Raw genomic sequence first — 23,058 nt, 5'->3', positions numbered from 1 at the left:
CTCTGGAATGGGTGATGGGGCTCAGGAATGGGTGATGGGGCTCAGGAATGGGTGATGGGGCTCAGAAATGGGTGATGGGACTCTGGAATGGGTGATGGGGCTCAGGAATGGGTGATGGGGCTCAGGAATGGGTGATGGGGCTCAGGAATGGGTGATGGGGCTCAGGAAAGGGTGATGGGGCTCAGGAAGGGGTGATGGGGCGCAGGAATGGGTGATGGGGACTCTGGAATGGGTGATGGGCCTCTGGAAGGGGTGATGGGGCTCAGGAATGGGTGATGGGACTCAGGAATGGGTGATGGGGCTCAGGAAGGGGTGATGGGGCGCAGGAATGGGTGATGGGGCTCAGGAATGGGTGATGGGGCGCAGGAATGGGTGATGGGGCTCAGGAAGGGGTGATGGGGCGCAGGAATGGGTGATGGGCACTCCCTGCCCCACAGGCTGGGCTTACCTGGGGGATCTGGTAGTTTCTCATGGCTCTCACAGTCTGCCAGGTCCCGTTGCTGGATCCGTAGCCCCAGCGGCAGAGGTGGAAGCCAAGAGCCCACATGGGGGGCATGGCTGGGAACCCTGCAGTGGGACAGTGGGAGCATGGATGGGGATTCCCAAGATGACAGCAGCATCTCAAAAGGATGGGAAGGTAAGGGGAGAGGGAGGATAAATGGTGACCACTGACCACAGTGTGCTGGAAGGGCTGGGGATGGGATGGCTGGGGGACGCTGACCCCTCTCCAGCTGAGAGGGTTGGGGATGGTGGTGAAGCTGGGGTGAGACAGGGATGTGGGCATGAAGGAGATGCCTGTAGAGAGCTGTGTTGGGGTGTGGGCACTTACCTATCACCTGCTGGTACTGTTGGATGACCATGCTGGGATCGGGCCCCAGGAAGATGTAAAAATCCAGCACCCCTCCAATGGTCCTCCAGGTCAGGCCTGGAGCAGGCTGCAGAGCCACCTCTTTGAATGGCAAGTTAGAAAAGGAAAGAGAAGAGAAAAAGGCAGTGACAACTGGGGAGCAGCCCCCAGACTTTAGCCCCTATGATGGGGCCCAGGCAGCACCACAGGCAACGCTCAGGGGGGAACACAGAAATCCCTGTCTTACACTCAGCAGATGCTAAATGGGTGTCTGGAAGCTTAAATCATCACAGCCCAGAGAGATCATGGGTTTATGCTATCTTGAAAATCTGCTCTTTAATCTCAAATCTGTGCCAGCTTCTGGACCAAGACTAAGCACTTCAGTGCAGTGCTTTCCTTCATGTCCTCCCCTGAAATCCCCTCCTAAGTGAATTGAGGGCTGCTTTTACAAGCAAGCACGTGGGAGCCAGGCCTTTCCTGGGAAGGGCTCCTCACATGGAGCAGCCTTTTAACCTCAGCTCAGGTGGCTGCATCTCACAGGAGCTCCTGCTCAGCAGCATCACAGCCACAGAGCAGAGCACAGCTGGAGCTGCCAGAGCCCTGGGGTGAGCAGCATCACCCCAGCTGGCTGCAAGAGGCAGCTGCAGGGAGGGACGGGTGGTCCTGGTGCTGCCCCTGGCAGGGCAGGAGCTGCTGTGTTATCAGCTGGCACACAGGGGCAGATCCCATGGCCACAGCTGGCAGCACAGCTGGGAACAGTGAGGGTGACAGATGGCAGTGCCCCAGCCGTGCCCAGTGCTGGAGCAGGGCAATGGGCATGGAGCTGCATGCAGGGGACCTGCCTTGCTGATGGCAGCTAGGCGTGTGGTTAAACTGCTCGGCAGTTGCTAAAGAGCCTCGCCGTAGCCAGGAAACAGATGGCTGCTCTCAATAACGGAGCCATCAAACCACACCTTTCCTTTTCATGCCTTCCCCTCACCCCGAGGTCCCAAACTGCCCACTCCAGCAGCTCCCATCTGTCCCAATCTGCCACTCCTCCGCCATGGACAAGCTGGCCTGGGGTCCCCTGGACACCTACCCATGGCGTTGCTGTTGAGCAGGAAAACACCGTGAGCGTTTCCACCCTCCTCCATCAGCAGGTAGAAGGGGTGGGCACCATACAGGTTGAATGATTCCTGCAAGGAAAGGTGCCCAGTAAGACAAGAGGGCAAAGCAGGAGAGGCCCATGTCACTGAAAGGGAATAAATGACCCTGAGCTGTATATGCTGCCACCACCTCACCAGGCATCGGTCACTCCTCTGGAGCATAAGGCAAGGAATGAGGATAGGTTTGGAGCTTAAGGCCGTGGGAGGCTGCTTCTTCCTCCAGCTCAGGGGCTGCTACTGAGCTGGGCTGGGTGAGGGGGAAGCCTCCTGCCTCACCACAACACATTGCACGAGGAGCAGGGTGGAGCGGAAACACCCAGCGCCCTTGGAGTGCCAAGAGCATTTTGCAATTGCTCTGAAATCCTCCCTGGCACATACCTGCTCATCAGCCTCTCCCAGTGCTGCTGCCCACCCCTGTCACGCTTTCCCAGGCTCAGCAGAGTGGCACTCCTGCCCTCAGCCCCTGCACCCCTCGGGGACAGGGCAGATGTACCGTGGGAGAAACGTCGCGGGCCCACAGCGTGAGGGTGTTCCAGTCCAGGCTGTGCAGGAGGCTGTCACGGTGCTCCCCCAGCCCATAGAGGAACCTGGATGGCAGTGATGTGGATATCTGGAGAAACTGGTCAGCAAAGATCAAGGGGGCCACGGTGGTGTTTAGCCTGCCAGGGTGACACCAAGAAAGAGAGAGGGTCAGGAGGGGGTTCTGGGATACATTAGGATCCATTTGCTCATCAATAATTGATCTCTTCCCTCTCAAAGCATCTCAAGGGGCAGTCTAACAGCACAACCCACCCTGCATCCAGCAGCCCAGGAGCAAATTCAGGTCTGGCTGGACACAAGGCACAGCCCAAGCCAGCACAGCACAGCCTTCCCTTTGACACCAGAAGTTTCCACCCAGGTTAATTTTAACCACTGAGGTGATATGGCCATGGGGTTTCTCAGCCTTCTGTCACTGATAAACAGCTCCCAAGCACAGAATGGACCACAGCCACCAGCAAATGGGAAAGAGGAGGAAAGGATGGGATCCCAAAACACACCCTGACCAGACATTGTCCAGCTGGTGGTGCTTACCACCAACTGAGTGTGGGCAAAGCTGCGGAGGTGACAGAATATGTACAGCAAAGTCACCCACAGTCCTTTTCCACAAAAAGCCTGGAGCTGTGGGTGTACCTATAGTTTGGACAGCCAGGGAAACCCAAAAGCAGGGAGAGGGCAAAGCCACAACTCTTCTCTGACATTTTTCCTGAGCCACCAGATCATTTATTGGTGATGTGCTGGGATCTACACAATGTTTGGCTTCTGTAGCACCCTGGGAGGAATCAGAGCACTGGGAAGTTTTTGCAGAGATGCTGATCCCACACAGGTCTGCCATGGCCAAGACAAGCACATGGCCAGCCCCTGAGGCCAGGAAGCCACCTGCTGTCACATCCCCATGTCAGCACCGCTCAAAAGATACAAGACAAAGAGTTTGGAGATCTCACAGCATGGGCTTTCCTAATGGAAAACCTCGGGGAAGCATGGTGGATCCTGCCTAGGATGGGAAAAGCTTCTCTCCACTGGCACAGCGTGAGCATGAGGTGGGTTCTTACAGCACTGTCCCTGTTGCCTTGCGCTGCAGCACCACCCCAAAGGGGTTCCAGGAGAAGTTCAGACTATAGATGGGGTTTTCTGCTCTCTTCATCACCCGGGGAACATCAAGGGGCACCTCATAGCGTGGGTTGGCTGCATCTGTTATCTGCAAAAGGGAGAAAAAGGGCTTTAAAGACCAGCAAAGCGAGAGGGTAAAGTGCTGGAGATGCTCACTGGCCCCACACAGCCATGCCTGGAGCATTGATTCCAGACTTGATCCAAGCAAGGGATGGTCCCCTACAGGATGGCAGGTCAGGTGCACAGTCACAGGCCCTTGAGGGCAGCCAGCAGGAAGCTCACCTTGATGTGCAGCCGTGTGTCCGTCTCAAATTCCACATCCAGCCTCAGCTTCTGGATGTCCCGGGGGTAATAGGCCTTCTCCCTCCGCACCAGCAGCCCCACCATGCCCAGCGCTGTCTGGTTGAGGCTCTCCAGGGTGTAGCTGGGGAAGTCAGGGGGATAGAAGCACCAGGGCACCCCCTGTTTGCCCTCTGCCAGCGGGGGACTCGGGATGAAGCAGCAGCCTCGGCTTTCGCAGAGCTCCTGGGTCACCACCACGCGCCGCTCCGGGTAGCAGTCAAAGCGACGGCTCTCGGGGACCACCAGGCATTTTGGGGGTGCCGTGGGTCCCAGCCAGCCCCCCGACACTTGCCGCAGCACCCAGACGGTGACGGTGCTCAGCAGAACAGCGGCCACCAGCAGCCCACTGCCCACCCACCACGGGGCCAGCTTCCCGTGGCCAGAGGGCACCGGGGCTGCCCCCTCCTCTTCCAGCCGGCATGCTGCTGGCTGGGCTGCTGTCAGCTTCTGGTACGACTTCATTGTCCTGCTGCTGGATGGAAGGGGTGAAAGAGACAGAGGGGGAGAGTTCGCCCAGGCCTCAAGGACAGCTTCCCCCTCTCCCGATGCCTGTGGTTTGGGCAGAGCCTGCTCCCTCAGCACCCTGCAGCATCACAGCTGTGCCTTCAGCCAAGATGCACCTGGCAAATACAGCAAAAGGAAGGCTTGGCCAAGGTCAGGTGGTCCTCACCCTGCTAAGTGTGGGGAGACACTGACACCTGACTGTCCACCAATCCCAAGGGTGAAAGTGTGCCTGCTGCTCTCTGCGAAGAGGTAAAAGCACCATTTGCTTTTGGGAGGCGGCAGAGTGGCCCCTCAAGGAGATCTGAATTAATGGGCTGCAGTGTTTCTGGAAAGTGCAAGCAAAACCGAGCTTGCTCTTCCTGTGGGAACAGAGCCGTGATGCTGAGTGCTACAGCTCCGAGGTGAGGAGCATTCTCTGCTCTGAGCATTCCTCTGCTCCGAGCATCCTCTGTCATCACCGTCCAAAGCCCTGACTCAGAGGTTTTAGACCCGAGGAGAGCTGAGCAAGGGATGGCTGGGAATATGCCATTAGTCCTTGCTTTCTACTGATAAATGCTGATCCTGACAACCTCTCAGGCAAACAACTCCCGGATTCTAAGCAACGGAGACCCCCATGCTCTAGTTAAGTTTGCAGGCAGCAATCTCAGCACCTTAAAAAAAGAGACACAACTTTCTTGTCTCCATCTCACTCTCACTCAGACCCTGCTCCCCTCACCATACTCCCTGCACAGGCTCAGAAAACGCCTCCATCCCCCATCAACACATTTAGTCCCCAGCCCTCTCCCATCCCGGGCCACCACCACGGCTCAACCCGGCCGCGAACCTCCCGGAGCGGCTGCGCCTCCGCCTTTCGCACCCGCCCGCCGCTTCCCCCGGCGCGGCCGCTCCCGAGCCCCGGGGCCCTCTGCCCGCCCCGGGGGGACACACAGCCGGGGGACAAACAGCCGGGGGACACACAGCCGGGGGACAAACAGCCGGGGGACACACAGCCGGGGGACAAACAGCCGGAGGGACTCTCAGCCGCAGGGACACACGGACGGGGGGACACACGGCCAGGGAGGGACACACAGCCCCGGGGAGGGACACAGAGCCGCGGCATCCCCGGGCGCCCCTGCCCGCCTGCGGGCCCCGCTCCGGCCGTGCCGGCGCTTACATACACGGGTCTCCTCTTGACATTGTGGCTGTGGGCAGCGGGCACGGGCAGCGGGCAGGGCACGGGCAGCGCTCCCGGCGCTGCGGCTCCGCCGGCCCCGCCGTAAACACCCGACGAGCTCGGCCGGCTCCTACCGCGCCTCTCTAGTAGCAGCGCATCCCCGCACGCCCCTCCTCCGCTCGCTCTTCCGCCTTGGGTGCTGTTTTTAAATTTTATTTTTAATATTTGTGTCTAGAGTATGGGAGAGCAGCGGGGTTTTTTTAGGTTTTTCCACAGTTGATGCATGCAGGGTGTCAAAACCCGAAGAAAGAACACCTCTGTTTAGGTGTTCTAAACCTCTGTTTAGGTGACTAATCCTCTGTGCCCCCGTATAGGGTGAGAGTACTTTATCTCTGCTGAGTGGCTTCAGGGAATCGTGATGCTGGGTGTGTTTTGGGCCAGACTCACAAAAACCCACACGTCCCAGAACCTTTCTCCATCCAAGTTTTCACCAGAGGTCCATGCACTCCTCTTCATTTGCTTAACGAGTGTGTGTGCTGCACAGGCTTTCCCTCTTTTCAAAGGACTAGAAAGCTCCTCCTTGTTTACTATTGAAGGCCACCGCTGTCTAAAGTTCAGCAGCGAATGAAAACAGACCTTTGGAGCAGAGGTGCTTTCCCCAGGGAATGAAAATGAAAAGCAACCTGTTGTGAACAGGGCAATTCATCCAGAAACAGAATTTCAGGTGACAAAGCCGCTCCCCTCCTGCTATATGTGATCTGTCAAACCCCATGGGGGGAAATACCTCAATTCTGGTGAGCCCCATGTGCGGGGCTGTCACCACAGAGGGTGAAACCCCCGTCCAGGATGCAGCCAGCCCATCCCTCCTGCCCTTGAGGACCATCTCGAGGATGTCTCAGGGATAAGCCCTGGATGATTTAGGATGGCTCTGACCACTCTTGGTTATCACCACTCAGAGAGAGCACGAGGAGCAGGTGGCTGTGTTGAGGACATCAGTGGCCCCAAAGGCTCCACACCCAGCATCCCTTCTCCTTGCCTGTCTAGGCTCTCTGAGCCACTAGAACCTTCCTGGATGGAAAGGAGATCTGGAGACAAACCTCAGAGGCATCAGTGGAGACCACAGTTTTGGCTGAAATCTGCCCTCCAGCCCCTAGCTCACCCTGTCCCAGCACCCAGCACAGGATTTCAACCAGTGCCTGCAAATCTGGGAGAGGTGAAGGCCAAAGCTGCTGCAGCTACACTGGACAGCAGCTTCGTGCCACCCATCACCTGGGAGCTTTAGCCAACCTCATTTGCTCAGTTCCAATGATAAGTAGGGATTTCTTAACATCAGGGAGGTGCATTCACTAAACCTTGCTCTGGCTGCCCAGACCCATGGGGCTGTGCCAGGTATGAGGCTCCCTGTGTTTTGCAGCTTGTGTTGTTCAAGGGGAGCAGGGAGGGATGGGATCTTACTCACAGCCTCAGTTGTGGCCCTTAGAGTTGCTCCAGTGTTTGGCCCCAAGGCTGGAAAGCACAAACTGCACGGGGCTGACACAGAGTGTCCAACATTGTTATGGACACAAAGAAACCACAACAAGCCCAGCTGAGATGGAGACAGTTTGGTTTAGTCAATTGCCTGTGTTATTACATTTTTTGATAGATTATCATGATTGTTGGATTCCCCCAGGGTCCAAAATGCCGTTCACACCATTGGGGTCAGGGTGCTGTGTTTAGCAGCTCACACAACTGCACGAGGAAAGTGCAAAGATTGGGCTCAGGGTCCAGCCCTGGGCAGGATTTGGTCTTGCTGCAATGCTCAGGGGGCTGCAGGACAAGCAGTCCACAGGTCCACAGGCAGGACAGGCAGTCCAAAGGCTGGCCCACACCTAGTGGAGGGCAAAGCTGGTCAGTGGCCACCACAAGAAGCCCAGGGAAAAAGTGAGTCCTCCCAAGCGCATTGGGATGCCCAGGACACGTTTCTCCACCATCATTTGCCCTGCTGGTTTTGCCCCTGGGTCAGGGCAACTCCTGGTATCAATCCAGACTGGGGGATGAAAGGATCAAGGGCAGCCCTTCCAAGGATTTCGGGGTGCTGGTGGATGAGAGGCTGGATATGAGCCAACAAAGCACTTGCAGCCTAGAAAGCCAACCTTGTCCCAGGCTGCACCACAAGCAGAGGAGCCAGCAGGTCAAGGGAAGTGATTCTATCCCTCTGCTGTGCTCTGTGAGACCTGACCTGCAGTGCTGTGTCCAGCTCCGGGGTCCTCAGCACAGGAAGGACATGGAGCTGTTAGACACAGTCCAGAGGAGGCAACCAAATTGATTAGGGGGATGGAACACCTCTCCTATGAGGAAAGGAGAGAATTTGGATTGTTCAGCCTGAACAAGAGAAGGCTTCAGGGAGATCTTATTGCTATCTTTGTCTGAAGGGAGCCTGCAAGAAAGCTAAAGAGGAACTTTTGTCCGGAGCATGTGGTGGCAGGACAAGGGGTAATGGTTTAAAACTGACAAAGAGCAGGTTTAGTTTAGACGTCAGGAAGAAATCTTTTCCATGAGGGTGGTGAGGCACTGGCACAGGTTGCACAGAAAAGTTGTGGATGCCACATCCCTGGAGGCGTTCAAGGCCAATTTAGATGGGGTTTGAAACAACCTCGTCTAGTGGGAGGTGTCCCTGCCCATGGCACGGCGGTTGAAACGCGATGAGCTTTAAGGTCCCTCCCTAACCAACCATTCTATGATTCCATAAAACGCACCCGTGTGTGAGCGTGCAAAACCCCCGGCCACGCTGCGCCCCCGCCATCGGGACTGATCCGGCTGGCCGGGAGAGGGGTGAGCCCCGCGGCGGGGCGGGGGCACGGGGCGTGGTGATGAGGAGACGCGGATGAGGATGGGCATGAAGGGGGCATAACAGAGGAATCTGGACCAGGGTGAGGATGGAGATGAAGGAGGGATGGGGACCAGGATAAGAACAAGGATGGGGAGGAAGATGGAGACGACGGAGGGATGGGGACGGGGATGAAGGGGGCGACTACGTGCCGGCAGCAGCGGCGCCCCGCCCGTCCCGCGCCCTTGCCCATGAATGAACGGCGCGGGCGGTCCCGGGGTGACGCGGCGGGCGGGCCGGGCCGGGCGGTGACGCGCGCGGTGACGCGCCATGCCGGAAGCGGCGGGGGCGCTGGTTGGTCGGCGGCGCGGCGGGGGGGAGGCGGCCGCCCCGCGCTTGTTGTTGTCCGCGGGACTCGCTGGCAGGGAGGGAGGAGGGAGCCGCGCAGCGCCCCCGCCGCCGCCCCCGCTGCCCCGCCGCCCCCGCCGCCGCCCCCGCCACGGGGCGCTCCCGCCGGCGCGCAGGTGAGGAGCCGCCCGGGCGCGGCGCGGAGGGGGCGGGGGCGGGGGGCTGGGTCGGAGCCGGCAAGGGGGGGTGGCCGCGCGTTGCCGCTCGATGGCGGGGGAAGGGGCGGCTCGGCCCGGCTCCGGCCCGGCTCCCGCTCGGTCCGGTCGGCTCCGGTTGGGCGCGGGCGGGCGGGGCGGCGGAGGTAAAAGTGCTGAGTCACCACCGCGCCGGGCACGTGGTGCCGCCGCCCCTCGCACCGGGCCGGGCCGGGCGCGCACGTGGGGCCCGGCGGGGGGCTCGGGGCGGGCGGCGGCGGCCCCGCCGGGCGGGAGCGGGAGGGGGCTCGGGCAGCGCCGCCCGTCCCCGCCGAGCGGCCCCCGGAGCCCCCGCGGGGCGGAGGCGCGAGGGCCCCGCCGTCACAGCTTCCCTGTCACCTCGCACCAGCGGCGCGGAGCCGGCACCGCTGAACCCCCGTGGGACGGGGCTGGCAGCGCCCCCGCACCCTCGGGGACACGGGGCTGGGGGGGTCCCTCGGGTGTTCGCCGGGGTGATGCTTTCCCTGTCTCTTGTTGTTATTTTTCTTCCCCTCGAGGATGAGCGCGCTGCCTGCCTCTGCCTTTGAATGGCTCTTAAAATACATGTGAGGAAACCTGTTGTGACGCCGCGCGCTCCGCCGACTAAAAATAGCAGCTTTTGTAGTACGGAGGGAGCCGGGGCGCAGCCGGGGCCGGGCAGCGTGGCCGCGGCGTGCGGCGCTGGCCGGGCGTGCTGGCGGCTTCGTGATCCGCTGTCCGCCCCGCGTTATCGGGCAGGAGCAGCCGCCGCCACCGGGAAATGCCAGGCGGGCGCGTCGGATGGGCTGGGGGGCCAGCCTGCGGCGGGTGGGGGGCTTATCTCTGCTGAGCACAGCTGCTGGTCGGGTGGAAAGAGGGAGAGGTGCGTGCTGTGTTCGGGCTGGTCCCGGAGCCTGTGGGGAGGGAGGGAGGGATGCGTGTGCATGGGGCCGCCCTGCAAGCGGGGTGCTCGGCGGCCGCCCAGCGCCGGCCGTGGGAGGAAAGGGGACGGTGACATTCCGGGAGCGGGCAGTGCCGCGTGACTGTCTGGTGGGTGCGGGACGGTTCGGGGATTTAATCAGAACTGAGGAGGTGGGTGGGGGGAACCTCTTCAGCCTCCCCGTGACGGCAGCGGCGCAAGGTGGGGAAACATCCAGGCCACGAGCGACGGGAACTGAGATCTCCAAACTCTCACAGAGTGTCAGGGTCTGTTTCCTTCCTCCTCTTCCTCGGGCTGAGAGCCCGCTCCCCTCCCTCGTGGGTTTCTCCGTGGAGGATTTATTTTACAGATTCTGCTGAAAGCAGGCCATGAGGTCTCAAATTAGGAACGAGCCCCCTTTGGGCAAAGTTGTTACAGAAAAGGGAAAGGCCTCCATTTTCGCTTTCACCTGGCCGCCCCCTCCTTTGCCAGCGTGCCTAAAGCTGAGCTGGGACTGCGGAAGGTGGAGGGAGCCAGTGAGAGAGCAAAGTGTTTCCCTGAAAAGCTGCACGCCTTTTTCTTGCACTTTCAGTTTTTGTGAGCCCTGTGGCGGACGCAGCCCAGCGCCCCAGCCCAGCGCCTGCTGCCGTCGGGGTTCTAGCAGCGAATGAGTTTACCTGGTGGCTTTTTCTCACTGCTGAGAGCAGCGTGCGTCCCTCCGCTCTTTACCCCCTCTCCTTCCGTGCGTGTCCGCGGTGCTGCCTGCCGAGAGCCCTTCCCCAAGGCTTCAGTCACTTCCTCGGGCTGATGGACGCCGCGGCTGCCCAATGGCACGCAGGGCTGCGCGGCCCCGGAGTTAACTCTGCTCCCGCCCGGCCGGGCTGCCGGACCTGCGGCTGCCCAGGGTTTCCATGCACTTGCCGCAAGGTTGGGCACACGGTGACTCTGGCCATCAGGACACCCTGCCCGCTTCTGCACGCTCTGAGCTTGACAGGGCTTTGAGCCCTCTTCAGTGTTCCTGGCTATATTACGCCAGCTTTCTTGCCTTGCTTCACAACTGTTTCTGAACCAGAGGTAGAAATTTGTTGGTTTTTTTTTTATTTTTTTCTTCCCCCTGCTTGCCTGTCAAGGACAGCGTGCTTTGTCATGTTTTATGTCATTTCTGCGCCGTCGCCCGTCTCAGCAATCTGTTGCGGCGTGGAGTTCAGTACTGCTGTGTGCCTCCTGAAAGGGAAAAATACAGATCAGCTTGATACCCTCTGATTTCCATCAGCATTGGAAGATGATTAATGGCAAGGAATGTGCTGCAGGACTTGGTATTGAAAATCTCTAGCTGTGTGAGATGTTTGGGAAGCGAAGAAAGGACAGCTGGGAGCGCTGGCCCCTGCGGCAGTCGGGGTTTGTGGGATAAGCTCGCTCGCTGATCATTTTTGTAAACATCCAGCTGTGAAATACTTGAGCGGTGCTAGCACTTTCAATTATCAGGAAGTTTCAGGCTCAGCACCCTGTAGAGATGAACAGGCAATTTCCACTTCTGTCTCAGCTATTGTTTGAGGCTATCTTCAAACTTGGGCAGAGACTCTTCCAAGCATGAAGCAAGCACAAGCGATGCAGTGCTCTGTGACCATCAGCACAAGGGCTGGGGGAAGGCAGTAATGAGAGCAATTACCCTGGCACTGTGCTCCTGAGTTGAGGGACAGGCTGCATAGTGGATCCCACTGCTTTGCAATATTGCAGGATGCCAAATAGCAGTGCTATGTTCCATTATTAAAGTTAGTGAAGGTCTCTGACTTGATGGCTGGCACTTGGGGTCAGGAGCAGCAAAGTTAGGAATCCCAGTCCCAGTTCTGCCCCAGAGTCTGGCTGTGCATCTGCAAGTTATTTGTTGCTTGGTGGCTCAGCTTGTCCGGCTGGGGAGCTGCATCTCTGGGCTGGTGATGCTGAGGTGTAATTCCAGTATGTCTCTGTCACCGCGTTTTACAAGCACGTGATGGAAAAAGTGCTGTAAGCTTGTCAGTACCAGGGCTGGCTGTCACATACCTTTCCCCTTCAGTCTCCTCCTCCATGAAGTTTCAGAGGTGACACACAGACGTGCCCGCCTGGTGCTCTGTATCCCTGCTCCCTAACCACAGGCTCTTTGCAGCTTCTGACTAGGTTGTTTACCAAAGCACTGAAGACTGTCTGATCCATGTCCAGGCTTCCCCGGAGAGCGCCTCAGAGAGCTCTGTCCTGGCAGCTCTCAAATGTGCTCTGAAGGTTCCTGAATCTCCCCTTTGCTGCTGGATGCTGGTTCCGATCCATAAGGGAAATGGAAAGCTGGCCAGCTGGGCGAGGGCTGCGTGGAGCTCCTCTAGAACAGTAAACAGTGACTCACCCCCTCCTTGTGTCTTCTCTCTCTTCATGTCAAATATATTGCCTCGCATATGCTTCTCTACTCTCTGATTCACACCACCAGCCCGTCCCTCCCCGCTCTCATTACAAATGAGTGACAAGCGTCAGTCTGCCTTACAGGATGTGTGAAGGTTGTCAGAGCAGGAGAATGGCTTTTTGAGTGATGGGGAGAGGGATGGTGCTCTGCCTACCATGCTGCAATGTGCTGGAAATCCGTGTCGTGCCTGCGAGCGGCAGAGGCACGGCGATGAGGATTTAAGCATCTGTAGTTGCCTTCACCTGTCAGCTCAGATGTTACCCGGGGTAGGCACATCCGTTTGGCTGGCGCTCTGGAGCTGGGAACAACTTGAGGATAAACGAGAAATTTAAACAGCTGCCTAGGATTTAAATGGCTGCGTTTGGGAATGAGTAGAGTGTTCCCTGCGTAGCTGTCGGTGCCGAATTGAGACGTGATGGCAGAGATCCCTGCCACTGCTTGAACCTTGCGCTGTTTTTCTGCCCTCGGGAAGCCGTCGCTGGCCTGGCGGAAGGTGAGGCTTTGCATGTTTTCAGTTTGCTCTGTGTGTGTGAACATGGAAGCTAAACACCAGCAGGGCTGTCTGCCAGGCACTCGTGTTGTGGCCGGGGTTGTCTTTCGGTGTAGAAAGAGTTTTAAAATTCAAGTTCATCTGCAGTTGTCGGGTGTCGGCAGTGATTTTATAGTAATTCCTTAATGTGTAATGCGTTTGGAAAGCCCTGTAGCGTGGAAAGTCTGAAATCTCACTCTGGCATGTTTTCTTTCTTAATTGCAAGCCTTGTGTGGAAAGCTCTGTCCTACCTCTGCCTGAGTCAGGCTTTCTGCTGCCTTTCCCTTTCAAAGCAAAGGAACTGAGATCTCTAGATGCTCGAAGCTGAGACTGTCAGACTTGGGATGTCAGCTGGAGACTTCCAGGTTTTTGGGAGGATGCTGCAGGAGGCACAGGAGCTGTCTGAGAGAGGGAGAGGGCGTTGGCAAGGCTGTCAATGGGTAACTTTATTGCAGAATTACAAGGGCTCTTTATGTAACCCACAGTCAAAACACTTGCTGTAAATACGAGCGTGGAGCAGCTCTGGAAAAGCTTTTTCCCCCTCACAGTTGGTGTAATACTACTTGCTGCTTTATTGATGTGGCATTCGGAATGTGTCGTACTGCTTACAGAGCAGGGATGTGGCGCGGTCCTTGTTCCAAAAAGCTGAGCTCCTAATTTTAGATGTGATGCAGCAAATGCAATTAAGGAAAGAAGGGCAGGAGTAGGGTAAAGACTAAAAGGGTTCTAATAATCAAATCGCAGGCAGGGTCCCAGAAGACCCCTGTGCAGCATGTTTAGGGAACGCTGCTGGGTATGACTTGTTTGCAGAGTGGTTTATGATTTCATTGCGGGGTTTTGCTTTGTAAGTAACAAATGTAAGGGAGATGACATGCTGATTTTTAGTGTCTTCTTGCTGGTAGCTGAATAGTCCCAAATAATCCTGATGGGAAGGATTTGGTAGATGAGATGAGGCCCAAGGCCCTGGAGGACGGCTGGTGAGGATTGCGAGTGCTGCTGTATCGGTTTCGAGCGGAGCCCAGACCACACCTGTGCCTTCACCTAGTGCAGAGATAAGACTCACCCTTGCACTCATATCTGACTTGAGCCTGTTTGAGTGTTTCTACTTGCTCTGTGAAATCTTGCCCTTTGGGTCAGGCCAGCCCACAGTCTCCCACCCTTGTTTTAAGAGGGTATGGCATCACAATTCCTGATGGTGCCTTGAACCTCCTCGTTAGTCTGTGTCAGCAGCAGCTCTGGCCATGGCCCCTGGTGCAGTAGGGTGGATCCCAGCCTATGTCCGAGGGATGCTGGCCCATCCAGGGTGTTTTGGTGTGGGGGGGAGACAGGTGTGCAGCAGCAGACTCCGAGCCAAGCGCCCGTGCTGTCCTCTGAGGAATGTGCAGGGTAAGGAGCTGTTGCTTTGGTGACATGGAGCAACAGGTGACCAGCAGGGTTTCATCACTCAGAGCTGGAGCATTGCTCAGGGTGGCAGGTGAGCCCTCACGCTGACCCTCACTGGAGGCAACCTCACCCCTCGCCTCTTGTTTTCCATGGTACTTTACATTTCTTTCCATCTCCGCGCGGCCAAGCGGCCGCGTTCAGTTTTTCCATCGGCTGGCGCACGAAACGCTTTGAAGACGCGCTGGGTGAGGATCAAAAGGCTTTTTGTGCGCTCGGTGGGTGTGACGGGGCTCTCGCTGGCCTCCCCCTCCTTTCTGCCTTTCCTTTTCCGGCGCTCGCAGCGCGGCCAGCGGCCGGTGCGCCCCTTCCCTTGTAGGGACGGGGGCGGCGCGGGAGGGGGGGATGCCGCCGAGGGAAGGAAGAGTTTCTGATGCTGTGGGAATGTGAGCGCTCAAACTCTGTAAACAGCTGGTGACTCACTGCATAACTATGGCACCAACTGCCTGCGGCCCGGCTGCGCCTCTGCAGGGAGGGGGCTGCCGGCCCTTTCCTCTCCGCACTGGCAGCGCCTCTGCGCTCCTCAGCTCCTCAGAGACCTCCTGGCCAACACAAGGAGCTTTCTCCTTCCCTCCTCCCCGCCTGCCAGTGCCTACGTCTGCGGCTCCGGCCGGGAGGTAGGGGTGGGCAGCGAATGCTGGTGTGGAGGGGAAGCGATGGACGGTGCAAGGGGGCTGGAGAGGTGCCTGTGCTCGCAGGAGATGCTGCTCTGGAGAGCGCGCACGCAGAGGTTGGGCGCATCTCCGTCTGTCGGGGGCTGGGAGTCGCCCCCCTGCCCCGTGCCCTGCCCATTCCTGCCGTGCTGGCGAGACAAGGGGCTGCTGTGGCTGGAGGTGTGCCCGGGGTGGGGCTCAGTGCTGGAGGAGAGCAGGGAAGGACTCGCTGATGCTCTAGAAAATGCAGCGCACACCAGTTGCTGTAAGTGGTCCATTCATCACGGAGCATCTTGGCTTGTGTGCTGTGCGGCTGTCCTTGTCCCTCCTCCAGACATGGAGAGCTGTGCTGTCTCAGGCTTAAAAATAGAGGAGGCGCCTAAATACACTCCCTAATATCTGGGATAGTATCTTGCAGCTCTGCAATTACAGGATTATTTTTTTTTCCCCCTCCTGCTCTTCATCTTGATTTTTATGTAAGTCGTGTGATGATGAGGTGCCTTGACTGATAAAATGCAAGTGACAGCAGCACGGGCTGAGCCAGCACCTTCACCCACTCAGCTCCCACTGGTCCCCACACCCCACCTTTGCACCCCCCCAAATCCCGCCACCCCTGTTTGCAGATATGAATGAGTTTGTTTACTCTCCGACGACCTCGTGATGTCTTTGCACAGACATGACCTGAAGTCATTATTGCTTTTGGGCTTCTCTGTTTCCATGGCGACTGTCTCCGGGTTGGCTACTTTCCCAAGGTCACCATGGCAACTATCAGAAGGGAATCATGCTTGGGATGCTTTGGCTGGATTTTTCATGAATGATTAGGATGTGTGACACGATGCAGACGTGGAAATGGGGAGGGTTTGGGCTGGGCAGGAGAAGGTGGGGGCAGGCAGAGGACTCCCGCCAGACAGGAGCTCTGCGGTGCCGCGGGTGCGCAGCCCTCGAAGCCGCCCTGTCTCGGGGGCACCTGCCTCACCCCTCCCCTCTGGGGAGCCTTAGCGGAGGCTGTGATGGTGGCACGGCTGCCTGTGCCTCTCCCGGGGTAGGTACCATCGCACCACGGGGTGAAGGGGTTGGTGGAGGTGTGGGCAGGTGGATTTTCTGCAGGGTGCTGGTCGGAGGGGTGTAGTCGTGGCTAAGGTGAGAGTGAAGGGCAGTGTCATGGCAGGGGACGGGCTGGCTGTGGATGGACATGTCTCCACGTCACTAGAAACATCAAGCAGGTCTGCTGTCACAGTCTGGGGCTGGAGGATTGGGAAGCAACAGTCTTGGTGTGTTGGGAGAGGTGAACTCCTTGCTGGCTTTGTTGTCGGGGGGGGGGGATTTGTTTCTGTTGTTTGGGTTTTCTGGTGGCGTCTCCTTTGGGTGGGGACAGCGCTGGAAGCAGGTTACAAACCAGGCAGCTTCTCTCTGGGTTGCTGGCTCAATTTGGAGCCGAGCTAATAATCATCAAAATGAGAATGAAGGGAGTTGTTGTCTTGTGGCTTTTCAGTGCCTTTTATGAGCAGAGGTAACTCGTAATTCAGTCCCTAATAGGCCATTTGGAGCGTCTGGGATGCCTCCAGAGGGAGGTGAGCCAGTGACGGGGCCTCGGAGGCCACGCTCCATCCTCCCCTTGGGAAGGGGTGGCACATGGCAAGGTGCTGCGTGATGCTGAGTGTGACTCTTGTTTACAGATGAATGTGGGTGTCCTTCTTTCCTCCCTGCCCTGTCTTCTCTGCTGCATCTTAGTGTGGTTAACAGCAAAATACGAGGTCTGGCTGTTAAAAAGCAATGCACTTGTCAACACAAATTTCTCTTGCTGTTATCTGAATAGGGTAAATGATATCTGAATCCATCCCGGTGATTCAAACAACTGTGTGCTTATTTCTTTTAATGGTGGTTGATTTGGGGGCTTGGGCTGTGTTTTGGGCGTTTTTTATCCTGCCCTTGTCTCTGTGATTAACCTGGAAACCTTGTTTTGTTTTTCCAGTTGCAATTTCTGAGCAGTTTTGTCCGGAAGACTGTGCTCAGGTTATGACGACTAATCCCAAACCGAACAAGGCATTAAAGGTAGGGAAGAGGCTGAGTGGGTGGTGCTGGGTGGCTGGGGAGGCTGTCACAGAGCTGTGCTGCTTGTACGTGACTGTTCTTTTTCATTCCCAGAGACTCTTAGAAATGGGTGCTGGTACAATTTCCCACTGTCTACAGGAAAGATTAGGGTAGGAGAATACTGACATTACCCAGAAAGAGTCCTGAAGTCTCTGGGATGGTGAGGAGGCTGGCATATCCCAGTAGCTTCCCAAGAGACTTCTGACTACAGGAGGTGTTGGCAGCATCCTGAAACCAGTGCTCTGAGTCTTGGCAATGAGCTACTTTAACTCTCAGGACTGGGAGGCACTGGGGAAGGGACTTTTTCAGCTGATGTCTCTTAGATCCATGAGACAGTAAATGCCTCAGACACACCTTGGTGGTGGTCTGTGCCTGGGCTGTTCATGCATGGTTGAAATTTCTTTCTAGTGTTTTGGCTCTTCATATGTCCTACAGTCTCTGAAAAGACAAAAGGATGGTGTCCTAAAAGTTCTGTGTTCAGTGATATTGAAGGTGTTTTTCAGCCTAAACAATTTTGTGATTCTGAAAATAGTGGTGGTGGCAAATGTGCTTGAGGAAAGGGCAAGGCCTTGGTGGTTTTCTCATGTAACTTCAGTTACTACATGCTGTGCCCCAGCAAAACCAAATCGGGCTGTCCTTGAAGCCAAGCATGGTTGGTTTTGTTCACGACTCAAATGAGCAATCTTCAACGAAAAACCACAAAATGCTGAATTAAGCCCTGCACAGAAGCAGCTATTCTGCTGCACTGGTGTCCCAGCATAATGCTGGGATAAGGTGTCATCTTTAGCATTCATTATGAATTCCAGATCCTGACAAAGGACTTCACAAAAAAAGGCTTCAGCTGACTTTACATTTATCCCCTTGAAAATTTTGCTGTTGTGTTCACATTGGGTGTGTAAAGATCTGTGACCTAAGAGAGTGACCCAAACCCACACAGCTGCAGTGCTCAGATCTCTGCCATGTTCAACCCAGATGTTTTAGTGGAGTTTGTGCTCTCCACAGCCCATCAGGAGTATTTCCCAGGTAGGGATGTCATGTTGGGGTGGCCCTTTCTCCTTCTGCTGCCCAGACCATCCGCTCTCGTCGCCTTGCTGCTACCCCTGTGCTGTTGGTATTTGCAGGTAAAGGAGGAGTCAGGAGAGAATGCCCCAGTGCTGAGTGATGATGAACTCGTGTCAATGTCCGTACGGGAGCTGAACCAGCACCTGAGGGGTCTCACCAAAGAGGAGGTCATCCGTCTGAAGCAGCGGAGGCGCACGCTCAAGAACCGGGGCTACGCTGCCAGCTGCCGCATCAAGCGTGTGACTCAGAAAGAGGAGCTCGAGAGGCAGCGGGTTGAGCTGCAGCAAGAGGTGGAGAAGCTGGCCAGAGAAAACAGCAGCATGAAGCTAGAGCTGGATGCCTTGCGCTCCAAGTACGAAGCACTCCAGACCTTTGCTCGTACTGTGGCGCGAGGGCCTATTACCCCGACCAAAGTTGCCACCACCAGTGTCATCACCATCGTGAAATCAGCCGAAATCTCGTCCAGTTCTGTGCCCTTTTCAGCAGCCTCCTAGTGCCCTCGGTGGGGGGAACTAGCAGCCTTTCAGAGGGGAGGGGATAAGGCTCTTATGCATTGTTCCGGAGTCCTTGGTCACGTCAAGAATTGGCATTTTAAGAAGTCTCTTCCAAAAGTGCAAAAAAACAGAAGAATATAAAAAAAAAAAAAAAGAAAAGAGAAAAACAAACAAACCCAAAGGGTTCCTACAAAGGGAACTTAACTGGCTGCTTCTGTCTGGACTCAGTGGCTCCATCAACCTCTCGTGTCCAGGATTTGAGCTCTGTATGCAGTACAAATTGCAAGATCTGCTTCCTCCTTCCCTCTGCCTCCACAAACCCCTCTCAGCTGTGGGCAGCTTTCCAGCTGGGAGAAGATACCTGAGGAGCCTCCGGAGTCTTCGTGAATGATGCTCAAGAGCCAGGAAACATATGGACCGTAGAAATCATCATGTGAGATGAATGTATGGGAAAAAGAGTTTCCTTTAGTGGCCTCCTACTCCTTGTAAGAAGGGTCTCCCCTACCTTCCCCACTTCCACCTGATATTATGAGGGCAGGAATATAGGCTTTTTGGGTTTGATTTCATCCTGCTAACAGTGCATGGGAGTGGGAGGATGATGGAGATAAATGCTTGGGTCTGACCACACCCATTAAGAATAACCTTTTGTTTTCAATCCATGCTGTTAAAATATGGAAAAATATATATTTTACATATTTTAATATGCCCCATTACCTGTGTGGCCTGTAAAAAAAAAACCTACATAGCAGCCTCCTTTATTCCAAGCCCAAGTTTCCTGATAGCTCCTTCCCAAAGGTGTGCCTGTGAATTGGGTATATTTATGCAGTTTATTTCTTCCAAATGATCCGCAGTCTTGAAGTAGCAGCTTTTTTTTTTTCCTGGGTTACCTGAAGCTGAAGGGAGGGAGGCACAGTCAATGCTGTGAAGAGCAGTGTGGTGAGGAGGAGAAGGGGAGATGAGGAGGAAAAATGCTGCATGTATTACTGGTGGAGGCAGAATTGGCTGGGAGAGAAGGTGGGACAGTTCTGCTGGGATCAGCACTGCGAGGAGGGGTTTGTGCAGAGGATGTTGGAAGGATGTTTTTAAAGCACTGAAGTGTAACTAGAGGGCAATAGCATTCAGCCAGGAGGAGAGAAGTTTAGAGTCTCCTCTTTTGACAAAAGCACTGGTATGTTAGCAATGAGCATCCTTAGCTGGAGAGCTGTGCTCACCAGTCCTTGGTGATCAGAGAAGGGCTGTGGGGAGGTCAGATGGGAGCTTGGAAGAGTCTTTCCCTCTCCATAGCACATCAGATGCTGGATTTGGGATCCAAAGAGTACGGTGAACAACCCTCAGTGTTCAGACAACCTGTGTGAATGTGACCCTGAAACTTGATGCTTTCTCTTGCAAGTGGGTGAGTTATAATGAGGGCAGGATGGAAAATCAATGTGCGTGTAGGGGGCAGAAGAATTGGGATGGAGAAGTCGTTTGTTTGGCTCTGAGCAGTGGTTTGGGAGAGGGATTTCTGGCTTGGCAGTGGGCAGGATTTGGGAAGCTGAAAGGAGAGATTCTGCTGTCACGCAGCAGTGATGAAACAATGAATGTTTCCAGGTCACTGTAAAAAAAAAATAGCTATGTTGGTGTTTGTGTGTTTTGTTGTTGTTTTTTTTTTCTTCTTGAAGTAGGAAAGGGAAGGGACTGTGTTTTGTAGGGCAGGTCAGAGACTTATGGAATGGACGATGCCTGTTGTCATGCAGGTGAGAAAAGAATGAGATTGCTGAGGTTTTGAGGTGAGGAGAAGAGCTTAGAGAATTTGGGCTCTGGAACAAAGATCACGGAGAATTCATAAGTGGTTTGGACTGAAAGAGAATAATCAAGTGCTACCATTGTTGGAAAGAGGACAGTGAACTGGCATCTGACACCCAGTATAATTTGTTGTTTGAGGCTTTGTCTTGCCTTGAATGGCAGTAAGTTGGTAGAAATTTAGTGAAGCCCTACTTGTCTTTGGAAGAAGTTGTTAGCTTGCTTTTTCTTTTTTTTTTTCACCTTGTCATCGGAGTCTCTGGATTTCCCAGGAGGATCCTTTGTGAAATAGGTTAATGAAAAGAGAAACCTCAGACTTGGTTCTCGTTCAGTCCCCAGCATCGACATCCGTGACTTTACTGAGCCAGAAAGGGTGTCAGTGAAATGCTTCCTGCAGGCTCGTTCCCCCTGCCAGATCCACACCTTTTGGAGGGGAGCAGGGAGTTTCCTTCGTGTGATTTTCCAACACACGTAGAGTTTGGATGGCACTTAGTGTTACCTCATTTCTCCTCCATTCCCTCCCTATCTCCAAACAGGCAGATCGATGTCCTGTGTATCAGTACCAGTTATTGACTCCCACAGCAGAAGCTGAGGAAGAGAAAGATGTTACGGTCATTTCCTGGTCCTCTCATGTTCTCCAGCTCACAGACATTGGACACTTTCCCAGACCTTACAGGTGCCTCCAAAAACAGGCAAAATGGAGACTCCTGGCACTGTTGGGGCTTTAAATGAAAACTTTATTGAAAAAGGCCAGTTGACTTGAAAATGCCCAAATGCTTCCAGTCTTTAAAACAGCTCCAGAGCTCCATAACATTCCTGGCTAGATAGGAACACCCTCTGGCTGCCCTTGACACCCCTCCGGGGAAATCAGACCTGTCTCACTGAAGGGGACAGAGGTTGAACTTTGTTCCTGGGGTCTTCTTGCTGTTGGAATGAGTTGAGAAACATATCTTTATGTGGCACTTCCCTTGTGGCCAAGTATTTCTTTTTTTTCCAGTTCTTGGAAGGGTGCCAAAGGCTTGTCCAAGTGATTGCTAGTTTAGTGCTGGTAGGCACTTAAATCTCTGGTCACTCGATAAAGAACAAGAGGCCTGGGTGTTGTTAAAGCTGTTGATACCATAGCCATGGTAGGTAATCCATATTGGATATCCATAAGGACCACGTGGAAATATTTAAAGAGAGAGAAATATATATATAAATATATAATTATATACATTTTATCGTACAGATTTTTCGTAAAAAAGAAAAAAAATAATTTTTTTTCCAAGTTTGATACTGTAAATCTTTATTAAAAGAAATTGCCAGTCCAGGGCTCCCTGGGTGGTGACCTGGAGGAGAATGAAATGTCCTGGCTAAACTTCCACAGAGGGATCAGAATTGCAAGGTAACGTGGAGGGAGGAATGACCCGAAAGCTGTTGATGGCGTTGGAGACCCAGCTCCTCCACCCTCCTCCCTGGAGGGCCCTCCAGCTTGGGGTTGTCGCGTTGCATTCCTCTGGGGTTCGGTTTGTTTCTGTTGTGTTTTAATTTTTTGTTTTGTTTTGTTTTGTTTTTGTTTTGTTTGTTTTTTTTTTTTTCTCTCCGTCCTGCACTTGCCAGCCTGACACCCAGGGCGAGCGCGGTTTGGGGAGCTGGTGGCATGGTGGGACGTGTCCCACAGCCGCGCCTCCCGCGCTTCTCTGCTGCAGTACTTTGGATGGCTCCCTTCCCTGCCCCTCTTAGTTTGTCCCCCCGACCCTGCTGAGGAGGAGCTCGGGGGGGGCTCTGATTTTTGGGTGCTGGGATCCTCTCCCCTGGGCCTGGCCTTTCTTTGGTTGCTCCCCATCCGCAGTGTGACGCGGGAAGCGAGGCTGGGTGGGAGGCAGGAGGAGACGAAGGCGTCGGGAAGGGACTCCTCGGTTCTCGTAGACGTGTTTGCTGTGCTCTCTGTTGGGAGTGGGGAACCTTTCCCTCCAGGGCAGCTCCAGATCCCTTTGAAACAAGGCAGCGTTTCTGCTCCTGCCCAGCTCTACATCTGCCAGGAGGAGACCACAAAGTGCAGAGACCTGGGTGCCAGGGCAGCTCCGGGACGGCGGGAGGGACGAGGCGCTGGCACTGGGCTGGGGCGGATGTGAGCTGTGCCATGGGATGGCTCAGACCCGGGGAGGAGGAGAAGGTGGCAGTTTTTTCTCTCTCGAATCATTTAAACTTCATTGTCATGATTGTTTTTATTTAAAAAAAAAAAAAAAGGAAAAAAAGAAGAAAAAAAAAAGGTAAAAAAAAAAAAGAAACAAAACCGAAAAACTTTTGTAATGTGGATTTGTTTTCCTTCGTCTGTATTTCAGTCTGCTGGGGTGTTTCCGTAGATGGTGGATACTTGCTTTCATTTTTTTAATGATAGAAGTCTTCTGTTTTAAGTTGTTTTTTATCACCAGCTCATTCTATCCTCTGTGGTTACTCAGTAATTTCATTTCAATATTTATTTTTGTGCTGCTTTTTTATTATAAAATAAATTATTGATATACCAAGCAATGTGGATTCCTGTTTGTAAGGCGAATAGCCCTGTGTATGTGTCCATTACTTCTCTTGACAGCCACAACGTAATTTATTGCTGTAAATTTAGCTGCAGTGACTGGTTTTTTTGTACCTTTCCAATAAAGCATTTTCTGGTTTCAGA

General features: G+C 54.7%; 2 protein-coding genes across 7 annotated transcripts in view; one reads left to right on the top strand and one right to left on the bottom strand.

Annotated features, from left to right (window-relative positions):
• LOC131090177 (lysosomal alpha-glucosidase-like) overlaps nucleotides 1-10,676 on the bottom strand; it is a 16,831-nt gene extending 6,155 nt beyond the window's left edge. Inside the window, exons 1-7 of one of the 3 annotated variants that reach the window (XM_058035358.1) lie at nucleotides 10,601-10,676; nucleotides 3,922-4,450; nucleotides 3,582-3,727; nucleotides 2,486-2,651; nucleotides 1,926-2,022; nucleotides 830-949; nucleotides 449-567 (exon numbers count right to left, since the gene is read on the bottom strand). In XM_058035358.1, coding sequence (XP_057891341.1) covers nucleotides 449-567; nucleotides 830-949; nucleotides 1,926-2,022; nucleotides 2,486-2,651; nucleotides 3,582-3,727; nucleotides 3,922-4,443 — 1,170 coding nt within the window. In that variant the 5' untranslated portion in view covers nucleotides 4,444-4,450; nucleotides 10,601-10,676. Of the gene's footprint in view, nucleotides 1-448; nucleotides 568-829; nucleotides 950-1,925; nucleotides 2,023-2,485; nucleotides 2,652-3,581; nucleotides 3,728-3,921; nucleotides 4,454-5,642; nucleotides 5,729-10,600 lie in introns of those variants that run through there. The other 2 variants (XM_058035357.1, XM_058035356.1) reach the window with 2 other exon arrangements.
• MAFK (MAF bZIP transcription factor K) lies at nucleotides 8,529-23,058 on the top strand. Of its 4 annotated transcripts, none has more exons than XM_058035363.1 (3): nucleotides 8,529-8,547; nucleotides 16,946-17,025; nucleotides 18,186-23,058. In XM_058035363.1, the coding sequence occupies exons 2-3, from the start codon at nucleotides 16,990-16,992 to the stop codon at nucleotides 18,618-18,620; spliced, it is 471 nt and encodes a 156-aa protein (XP_057891346.1). In that variant the 5' UTR covers nucleotides 8,529-8,547; nucleotides 16,946-16,989; the 3' UTR covers nucleotides 18,621-23,058. The 4 variants fall into 4 exon arrangements, with proteins under 4 accessions (XP_057891346.1, XP_057891343.1, XP_057891345.1 ...); XM_058035360.1 differs by lacking the exon at nucleotides 8,529-8,547 and adding an exon at nucleotides 8,914-8,968; XM_058035362.1 differs by lacking the exon at nucleotides 8,529-8,547 and adding an exon at nucleotides 12,774-12,844.

The sequence above is a fragment of the Melospiza georgiana genome, chromosome 16 (assembly GCF_028018845.1).
Source record: "Melospiza georgiana isolate bMelGeo1 chromosome 16, bMelGeo1.pri, whole genome shotgun sequence".
Lineage (NCBI taxonomy): Eukaryota > Metazoa > Chordata > Aves > Passeriformes > Passerellidae > Melospiza > Melospiza georgiana.
This window is presented reverse-complemented; position numbering and strand designations above follow the sequence as displayed.